At 47.0% G+C, this 10975-nt stretch overlaps 1 protein-coding gene across 1 annotated transcript in view; it reads right to left on the reverse strand.

Annotated features, from left to right (window-relative positions):
- Window positions 1-6679, reverse strand: part of MPRIP (myosin phosphatase Rho interacting protein) — a gene marked incomplete in the record, with an annotated part of 257621 nt that extends 250942 nt beyond the window's left edge. The window contains 1 exon segment of the mRNA XM_077449495.1: window positions 6308-6679. Within this exon segment, the coding sequence (XP_077305621.1) occupies window positions 6308-6427 (120 nt within the window).
- Between the last annotated feature and the right edge of the window lie 4296 nt (window positions 6680-10975).

Here is a 10975-nt window from a genome sequence, read left to right on the forward strand (position 1 = left end):
AAAATTGCGCAGTGTGAAAGCAGCTGATCAGTCGAAAAGGTGCCGACAATGTCCAAAAATAGATTCATATTAAAAAGTTTAATTATATATATATATATATATATATATATATATATATATAACACATACACACAGTATCTCACAAAAGGTAAGTACACCCCTCACATGTTTGTAAATATTTTATTCTATCTTTTCATGTGACAACACTGAAGAAATGACACTTTGCTGCAATGTAAAGTAGTGAGTGTACAGCTTGTATAACAGTGTAAATTTGCTGTCCTCTCAAAATAACTCAACACACAGCCATTAATGTCTAAACCACTGGCAAGAAGAGAGAGTACACCCCTAAGTGAAAATGTCCAAATTGGACCCAATTAGCCATTTTCCCTCCCCGGTGTCATGTGACTCATTAGTGTTATGGGGTCTCAGGTGTGAATGGGGAGCAGGAGTGTTAAATTTGGTGTTATCGCTCTCACATTGGTCACTGGAAGTTCAACATGGAACCTCATGGCAAAGAACTCTCTGAGGATCCGAAATAAAGAATTGTTGCTCTACATAAAGATGGCCTAGGCTATAAGAAGATTGCCAAGACGCTGAAACTGAGCTGCAGCATGTTGGCCAAGACCATACAGCGGTTTAACAGGACAGGTTCCGCTCAGAACAGGCCTCGCCATGGTCCACCAAAGAAGTTGGGTGCACGTGCTCAGCGTCATATCCAGAGGTTGTCTTTGGGAAATAAATGTATGAGTGCTGTCAGCATTGCTGCAAAGGTTGAAGGGGTGTGGGGGGGGCGATCTGTCAGTGCTCAGACCATACGCAGCACACTGCATCAAATTGGTCTGCATGGCTGTCGTCTCAGAAGGGAGCCTCTTCTAAAGATGATGCACAAGAAAGCCTGCAGTTTGCTGGCTGAGGACATGGATTACTAGAACCATGTCCTGTGGTCTGATGAGACCAAGATAAACTTATTTGGTTCAGATGGCAACAAGCGTGTGGTGGCGGCAACCAGGTGAGGAGTACAAAGACAAGTGTGTCTTACCTACAGTCAAGCATGGTGGTGGGAGTGTCATGGTCTGGGGCTGCATGTGTGCTGCCAGCACTGGGGAGCCACAGTTCTGTGACATACTGAAGCAGATCCCCTCCCTTCGGAAACTGGGCCGCAGGGCAGTATTCCAACGTGATAATGACCTCAAACACACCTCCAAGATGACCATTGCCTTGCTAAAGAAGCTGAGGGTAAAGGTGATGGACTGGCCAAGCATGTCTCCAGACCTAAACCCTATTGAGCATCTGTGGGGCATCCTCAAATGGAAGGTGGAGGAGCACAAGGTCTCCAACATCCACCAGCTCTGTGATGTCATCATGGAGGAGTGGAAGAGGACTCTGGTGGCAACCTGTGAAGCTCTGGTGAACTCCATGCCCAAGAGGGTTAAAGCAGTTGTATAGTTTTTTTTTTTCACTTTTACCTACAGGTAAGCCTATAATAAGGCTTTTCTGTAGGCAGAAAAAAATATCTCCTCAACCTGTACGGTGTAGGAGATAGTCCCCTCGCAAAGTGCCACTGACTGCAGTGGCGCATGCACACAGGGGATTCTCATCTGGAAGCCCCGGCAGATGCCGGACCCTGCCGGGAAAGAAATCTCACTACAATGTCGCTGCTCCGGCCACTCACAGCGCCAGAGCCACGATACGCCGAGGGAACATGTCAGCTCACTCGGCGTGTATCGGGTAAGATGTCGGGGCTTCGTTCTAAGGTTATTTAATAATGAGCTAGTATGTGGTGCATACTAGCTCATTATGCCTTTTCCCTTGCAGGTCTGAAAAAATAAAACAACACACGTCAGCGGGTTTACACCCTCTTTAAGGCAGTGCTGGAAAATAATGGTGACCACACAAAAAATTGACACTTTGGGCCCAATTTGGACATTTTCACTTAGGGGTGTACTCACTTTTGTTGCCAGCAGGTCAGACATTAATAGCTGTGTGTTGAGTTATTTTGGAGGGGACAGAAAATGTACACTGTTATACAAGCTGTACACTCACTACTTTACATTGTAGCAAAGTGTCATTTCTTCAGTGTTGTCACATGAAAAGATAATAAGATATTTACAAAAATGTGAGGGGTGTACTCACTATAAAATTATATATATGCTAAAAACTAAAAAAGGGTATAAGATAGGCCCACCGTACCCCTCTCAGCGCCTATTTCTGAAGACCAAACAAGGAGTAATAGAAGATAGATATAATAATGACCTACCAGAGGTCTATAGGGTAGCAGCCGTTAAAATAAGAAAACTCATAAAACAAATACGCAAATGAACTGATTTTTATTTGCGTAATTATATATTATAATATATATTATATATATATATATATATATATATATATATATATATATATATATATATATATATATATATATATATATATATATATATATATATATATATATATATTATATATATATATACATACACATACACATATATATATACATATATACACACACATACATATACATACATATACACACACACACACAAAAATAAAAACAGCAGAGGGGGTATCCTTCCCATTGCTTGAAGACCCATTGAAATCATCGGACATTGAAATGTTTTCTGGAAAATTTCATGCCGAACCAGCCAATCGCTCGGAGGCCAGAGTCCGGCCCCGCACCCTGGCAAGAGCCAAGTGGAAGCGTTCAGAAATCCTCCAAGGACGCCTACAGCCTCCACTGCAGTTTTCAGCTCGGGATGTCTTCTGTAGCACATTCAGGAAATATGCAATTTCCACTACTAAGTGCTACCCATAAAGCCTGAGAGAGCTGCTTGTCCAATGCTAATGCCTCCTGCTTAACCCCCTCCGCTGCTGCACACAGGAGGGCGACAACATCGGTGCGTACACAACTAAGTACAAAACAAACAGGTCCAGGAGGGCTCATCAACCGCTTGCGGTTGACCAAATGCTTCAACATGTGCCACACAACCAAAACATGACTGACGTGCCAAGCCTATGCCGACAACGTGAAAATGAATGCAACAGCCCAGAATAAAAACATTTAAAAAAGGAGAAGTTAAAGAATATTCATACACTAAATATATAAAAAAAATTATATATAGAGACAGATAGATGAGCATATTTATTCCAAAGGGATCAGGTAAGGAGAACGCTGGCCAGACACATTGTGAGTTCCAACAACTTCAAGCAGCTTATGATTGCAAACATCAAGGCGACCTACCAACACCCCTCTAAATATGAAAATACAGATAGGTTGCCTAGTTTCACCAGATGGTTACGGCAAAAGAAAATTGCTAAGGCCAGCATGTCTGCAAGCAGGAATCATTGCTGTACAAGTGATGTTCACCATATTTTCCTATCGGAGATAAGGTTTCCTCTGCCGGCATTTGATAGCTGGGCCTACACACTATAAAAACCTGAGGATGAATATTTAATGTCGTTTTACACACAGATGCAGAATGGGGGGTGGCCAAGCCGCTACTGCTGCCATCATCACCAATTATTTCTAAACAAATAGGTCCAAAAGAATTCCAATTCATTCTGAAGGTTCCACACTAGAGTTGGGCCCCTTTTACATGTGCGGACCAATCGGTTCCGCCTGTCAGTTGTTTTTTAGTTAGACCTGATCGGACCGTCCATTGCTCTATATGGATGTAAACAGACATGTGTCCCTCTACACCAGTGATTCTCCACCAGGGTTCCTCCAGAGGTTGCTAGGGGGGCCTTCAGCATTGGGCAATTTCTGCCTCTCAGATAAGTTCCCATCGACACCATTGATCTTTTTAGCTATGTGTAAGGAGGTAATTCTTCCCAATGACCACAAGTGTAAGGACCATTCTTCCCACTGACCATCACACTAATGTATCACGAGTTGTAGACTTCTAATCTTTAGAAGGGGTTCCCCGAGACCAGAGAACTATTTCAAGGATTCCTCTGCGTTGAAAAGGTTGAGAAAGGCTGTTCTACACCCAATACCATGCAATACTATTCACTAAAGACAGACAGATGGGGGATCCTTAATCTGAAGGTTACACACTAGTTAGAGTTCATTCTGAAGGCCCCACACAAGTCACAACCTAATCTCAAAGTTCCACGGTACTTAAAGTTTATTCTGAAGGTTCCACACTGGTTATTACAGCGGCAATAAAGTGTGGCTGGAATTTCCAGATCCGGCTGAGCAGAACATCACTAGAAGAGTCAAACCTCTCACTCTACCCAAATAAATCGCAATGTCTGTGCTTTCCTTGCACAATTCGTTTTTTACTTTATTGTGATATGCTAAACCATTGTGTGTGTATGGGGGGGTGGCTTGACGGTCAGCATTACCTAAATGACAGTGCAGACGTCTACTCAGAGGACAGGTGACCCCAACATAGTCACAACTAAAGCTGGCCAACCATGGTTCTACCAGGAGGCCCCCAATACATCCAGATACTTGGTCAAATAATTGGGGGTGGACAGTAGGTGACCCCACTACATCTAGGGGTCCTGGTCAGACAGTGAGGACAGGTGGTGACCCCACTACATCCAGAGCTCTGGTCTGATAATCAGGAGGACAGGTGGTGACCCCATTACATCCAGATCTATCGACTGACAAATGGGCAGAAGAACAGATGACCCAACTGCATCCAGAACCCTAATCTGTCATTGAGCAAAAGGACAGGAGGTGACCCCATAACATCCAGAACCCTGGTCTGCCAATCAGAAGGACAAGGTGTTCAGATCTCTAGACTGACAATCAGGAGAAGGACAGAAGGTGACCCCACTGCACCCAGAGCCCTGGTTCAGGCAATCAGAACAGGAGGTGACCCCCTAATACAACCAGATCCCTAGTCTGACAATCAAAAGGGCCAGGAGTGACCCCCCACTACAGATAGAACCCTGGTCTGGTATTTAGGACAGGAGGTGTCCCCACTACAGATCTCTAGATTTCCAATTAGATCTCCAGATCTCTAGACTGACAATCACAAGAGGTGACCCTACTACACCCAGAAGAACCCTGGTCTGACAATCAGGACAGGAGGTGATACAACTGCATCCAGAGCCCTTATTTGGCAATCAGAAGAACAGGAGGTGACCCCACTACACCCAGAAACCGGGTCAGACAATCAAGGGAAGGTCAGACAACGGGGTGAGCTATATACTTCTAGAGCCCTGGTCAAATAGCAAAGGGGCTACAGAAGGTGTCCCAACAAAATCCAGGGCTCACATCAGCCAATCATGGGGGAGGATAGGAGATGACCACAATACAGCCAGTGTCCTGCTTAGCCAATCAGGGAGAGAACAGGAGGGGACCCCCAATACATCCAGAGACATTTCAGCCAATCAAAGGGAGCACAGGCGAGGACCTGAAGACACCCAAGACCCTGTTCAGCTAATCAGGGTTAGGGAAGGAAGAGACCCCAATATATCCAAAGACCTGCTCAACCAATCCTCAGAGGGGGGCATATACTTCCAGAGCCCAAGCCAACCAGACCGGGGAGTACTGACTACAATATCTTGACAGTATCAATCAGGAGGGAGTATGGGAGCTGCCGCTGATGTAATACCCAATAGTAGAGGGGGACGCCCTGCCTGGGAATGAACGTGACCCCACAAGAATTCTAGATACCACACGCTGCCCATGGGGCACGAGAGGGGATGGGCAGGGGGGTGCACCCAAAGGCAACAGGGTATAGGGGAAATAGTTTAGTATGTGAGGTCCAGTTGGGGGAGCTCCAAAGTAGTGCAAGCAGCATCCAGCAGAGGAAGCCCCAGATCCTGGAGCTGAGGTAGTAGATCCAACAGGGGGAGCCCCAGGGTAATGTACAGTGCCAACAGGGGGAGCCCCAGGGCAATGTACAGTGCCAGCGGGGGGGGGGGGGGCCAGGGCAATGCACAGTGCCAGCGGGGGGGAGCCCCAGGGCAATGCACAGTGCCAGCGGGGGGGAGCCCCAGGGCAATGCACAGTGCCAGCAGGGGGAGCCCCAGGGCAATGCACAGTGCCAGCAGGGGGAGCCCCAGGGCAATGCACAGTGCCAGCAGGGGGAGCCCCAGGGCAATGCACAGTGCCAGCAGGGGGAGCCCCAGGGCAATGCACAGTGCCAGCAGGGGGAGCCCCAGGGCAATGCACAGTGCCAGCAGGGGGAGCCCCTGGGCAATGCACAGTGCCAGCAGGGGGAGCCCCAGGGCAATGCACAGTGCCAGCAGGGGGAGCCCCAGGGCAATGCACAGTGCCAGCAGGGGGAGCCCCGAGTAGCGGTGTGAAGGGCAGTAGAGGCGTGTCCTCCAGCAGGGGGCGGTGTCTCACCTGGTTGAGGTCCTCGTCGGACAGGAGGTGGGACTCCCTGGGCTTGAAGCAGTTCTGACATTTGCTCTTGTTGAAGATATTGGCCTGGAACTTCTTGCAGGGGTTCTCTTTCCCCGACATGGCGCGGCCGGAGGAGGAGGCTGAAGAGAAGGATGATGATGGTGGTGGTGGGTGACAGAGCGCTGGAGTCTAGGGGCCCTCCCCCATCACTCGGGGGGCCACATTTACATCCCTGGCTGGGGCGGCTTCGCTCTGCTACTCCCGGCAGCTCTCCGCCGCTCACTGAGACACTGCGAGCTGCCGGGCGAGAGGCCACGGGCGGGGCCACAGCGAGCCTGACGGACGGCTTTCCCAGCCAATCACACGGCCCGGCTCCCTCCCCCAACTCCCTCCGCCCGAAGAATAACAAAAGAAAGAGGAGCCGAGCAGCCAGCGAGGGAGGGTGTCACTGGAAGGGGCGGGGCCGGCGGAGGGTTAGGTTGATGTGCGGCATTCCCTAGGGATCCTATGACAGCTGTGGGGGAGGAGTCGAAGCCAGCCCCGCCCACCCTGCGCTTTCCTTCTACTACACTGTATACAATCTATATCCTCCATATATATACACTGTATACAATCTCTATATCCTCCCTATATATATACACTGTATACAATCTCTATATCCTCCCTATATATATATATACACTGTAAACAATCTCTATATCCTCCCTATATATATATATATATATATATATATATACACTGTATACAATCTCTATATCCTCCATATATATACACTGCATACAATCTCTATATCCTCCCAAGATATACACTGTATATAATCTATATCCTTCCTATATATACACTGTATACAATCTCTATATCATATATATATACTGTATACAATCTCTATATCCTCCCAAGATATACACTGTATACAATCTATATCCTCCATATATATACACTGTATACAATCTCTATATCCTCCCTATATATATACACTGTATACAATCTCTATATCCTCCCTATATATATACACTGTATACAATCTCTATATCCTCCCTATATATATACACTGTAAACAATCTCTATATCCTCCCTATATATATATACACTGTATACAATCTCTATATCCTCCCTATATATATATACACTGCAAACAATCTCTATATCCTCCCAAGATATACACTGTATATCATCTATATCCTTCCTATATATACACTGTATACAATCTCTATATATTATATATATATATATATATATATATATATATATATATATACTGTATACAATCTCTATATCCTCCCAAGATATACACTGTATACAATCTATATCCTTACTATATATACACTGTATACAATCTCTATATCTTATATATATAAATACACAGTATACAATCTCTATATCCTCCATATATACACTGTATACAATTTCTATATCCTCCCTATATATACACTGTATACAATCTATATCCTCCATATATATACCCTGTATACAATCTCTATATCCTCCCTATATATATACACTGTATACAATCTCTATATCCTCCCTATATATATACACTGTAAACAATCTCTATATCCTCCATATATATATACACTGCATACAATCTCTATATCCTCCCAAGATATACACTGTATATCATCTATATCCTTCCTATATATACACTGTATACAATCTCTATATTATATATATTATATATATATATATATATATATATATATATATACTGTATACAATCTCTATATCCTCCCAAGATATACACTGTATACAATCTATATCCTTACTATATATACGCTGTATACAATCTCTATATCTTATATATATAAATACACAGTATACAATCTATCCTCCATAAATACACTGTATACAATTTCTATATCCTCCCTATATATACACTGAATACAATCTATATCCTCCCCATATACACTGTATACAATCTCTATCATCCATATATATATATATATATACACTGTATGCAATCTATATCCTCCCTATATATATATATATATATATATATATATATATATATAGATAGAGGATATAGATTGCATACAGTGTATATATATGGATGATATATATATATATATATATATCCTCCCTATTTATACTGTATAAAATCTATATCCTCCATATATATGTAGCAATGACCCCCAAAGGAGCTGCTGGTTTTATTGGGCTTACTGTGACCTTCTTGACTGCTTCTCCATCTAGGGTTTCCCATGGTAGATACCCCAAAGAAATGTGGAAACTGACACCGAATCTTCTTTTGGGTTATTTATTTGAAATATAAACAGAGTCTCTCAGTTTAGGGTAGAGAGTTATGCCGCGTACACACGGGCGGACTGTCTGGCCTACTTAGTCCGCCGAAACACATTTCAGCGGACAGTCCACTCGTGTGTGGGCTTCAGCGGACTTTTTCAGCGTGCAGTACGGCGGACTAAGTATTTCGGAATGTTCGAAATACTGTCCGTCGTACTCGCATTTCGGCGGACAATCCGCCCGTGTGTATGCCAGTCCGCCGTTCTTTTGAAATGAGCGGACTTTTCCCGCCCGGAGAAAAGTCCGCTCATTTCGAGCGGGTATTCAGGTAGGCGGGGCCCGCGAAGGAGACGTCGCTGGCCCCGCCGCCTGGTATGGACTTAAAGGGGAACCCCAACGCCGAAAAAAATCGGCGTGGGGGTCCCCCCCAAGTCCACAACAGACCCTTGTCCGAGCACGCTACCCGGACGGCCAGGAAAGGGGGGCGAGCGAGCCGCGTGCCCTCAACATGGGGGGTGCCTTGGGGAAGGGGGGGCCCCGCGGCCCCCCCACCCCAAAGCACCTTGTCCCCATGTTGATGAGGACAAGGGCCTCTTCCCGACAACCCTGGCCGTTGGTTGTCGGGGTCTGCGGGCGGGGGGCTTATCGGAATCCGGGAGCCCCCTTTAATAAGGGGGCCCCCGGATACCGGCCCCCCACCCTATGTGAATGAGTATGGGGTACAATGTACCCCTACCCATTCACCTGTAAAATAAAAGTACCAAAAAAAACACAACACACGAGAAAAAATACTTTATTGCACAGCTCCGGGGGTCTTCCGTCTTCGGGGGTCTTCTCGCTGGACTCCTCCGCTATCTTCTTGTAGCTCTTTTGCTAGCGGAGGAGTCCGGCTTTCTTCCTCGCCGCCGGCCTCTTCTCCCGACTTGTGACACCGCCCCATTGTCCCTATATAAGTGGCCGTGCAGTGCGTCCCTGGCATTCCGGCCGGAGAGATCGTCGAGGCAACATCTCCTGGAGAAGAAGAAGAACGGAAGGCGGCGGCGGTGGCGACAGAAGACCGGGCCACCGCCTGTAAAAGAGCTATAAGAAGGCGCGGTGGCCCGGCAGAAGAACCGAAGAGGGGGACAAGACCCCCGAAGTCGGGAGAAGAGGCCGGCGGCGAGGAAGAAAGCCGGACTCCTCCGCTAGCAAAAGAGCTACAAGAAGATAGCAGAGGAGTCCGGCGAGAAGACCCCCGAAGACGGAAGACCCCCGGAGCTGTGCAATAAAGTATTTTATCTCGTGTGTTGTGTTTTTTTTGGTACTTTTATTTTACAGGTGAATGGGTAGGGGTACATTGTACCCCATACTCATTCACATAGGGTGGGGGGCCGGTATCCGGGGGCCCCCTTATTAAAAGTGGCTCCCGGATTCCGATAAGCCCCCCGCCCGCAGACCCCGACAACCAACGGCCAGGGTTGTCGGGAAGAGGCCCTTGTCCTCATCAACATGGGGACAAGGTGCTTTGGGGTGGGGGGGCCGCGCGGCCCCCCTTCCCCAAGGCACCCCCCCATGTTGAGGGTACGCAGCCTGGTACGGTTTAGGAGGGGGGGCGCTCGCTCGCTCGCTCCCCTTTCCTGGCCGGCCGGGTAGCGTGCTCGGACAAGGGTCTGTTGAGGACTTGGGGGGGACCCCCACGCCGATTTTTTTCGGCGTTGGGGTTCCCCTTTAAGTCCATACCAGGCGGCGGGGTCAGCGACGTCTCCTTCGCGGGCCCCGCCTACCTGGAGACGCGCTCGAAATTAGCGGACTTTCCTCCGCGTGTGTGGGCGAGTCCGTTCATTTCAAAAGTAGGGCGGATAGTATGGCGGACTTAGTACGTTCATTCGAAAGTATGACGGACTGTCCGTCGGATTGTCTGACGGACTAAGTTGGCCAGACAGTCCGCCCGTGTGTACGCGGCTTTAGGAATAAGTTCAGGTACTTTGGACTGCAAAAATATGATAAGACTTGTATAGAAGAAATCCAGAGAATAACTGTTTCACAGCTGGATTTCACAACCCCTGGATAGACCTCCTCTCACTAGGCCTAGCAGCCGATGGGGTGCTAAGTAAAGTCTCTGCCACAGACTTGAATGTAGAATACTTGAGAAAGTCTCTGCCACAGACTTGAGCGTCACTGAGGGACATAGACAAATTTAAAGAGCTATCATACGGTACTAGTATCTCTCAGCCGGTCCGGCAATACTGTATGAGTGAAGATCCATGAAGTGTCCTTCAACTGAGCCTCCAGGCTCCTTCAGAGAAGCCAACCTTGCGCACAGCCTTCTCCTGAAGAGTCCTCCCTGAGTGCTTCTCCAGTTTCTGGGCCTCTCCTTTAGACGTATATCCATTCAGGCCTGTCCCTGCAGTTGCTTTGCCTCGGGCCAGCCAGCCCCGAGACTTGGAAATG

Source organism: Lithobates pipiens, unplaced genomic scaffold (assembly GCF_037356315.1).
Source record: "Lithobates pipiens isolate NorthernLeopardFrog02 unplaced genomic scaffold, aLitPip1_a1.2 Scaffold_22, whole genome shotgun sequence".
NCBI lineage: Eukaryota > Metazoa > Chordata > Amphibia > Anura > Ranidae > Lithobates > Lithobates pipiens.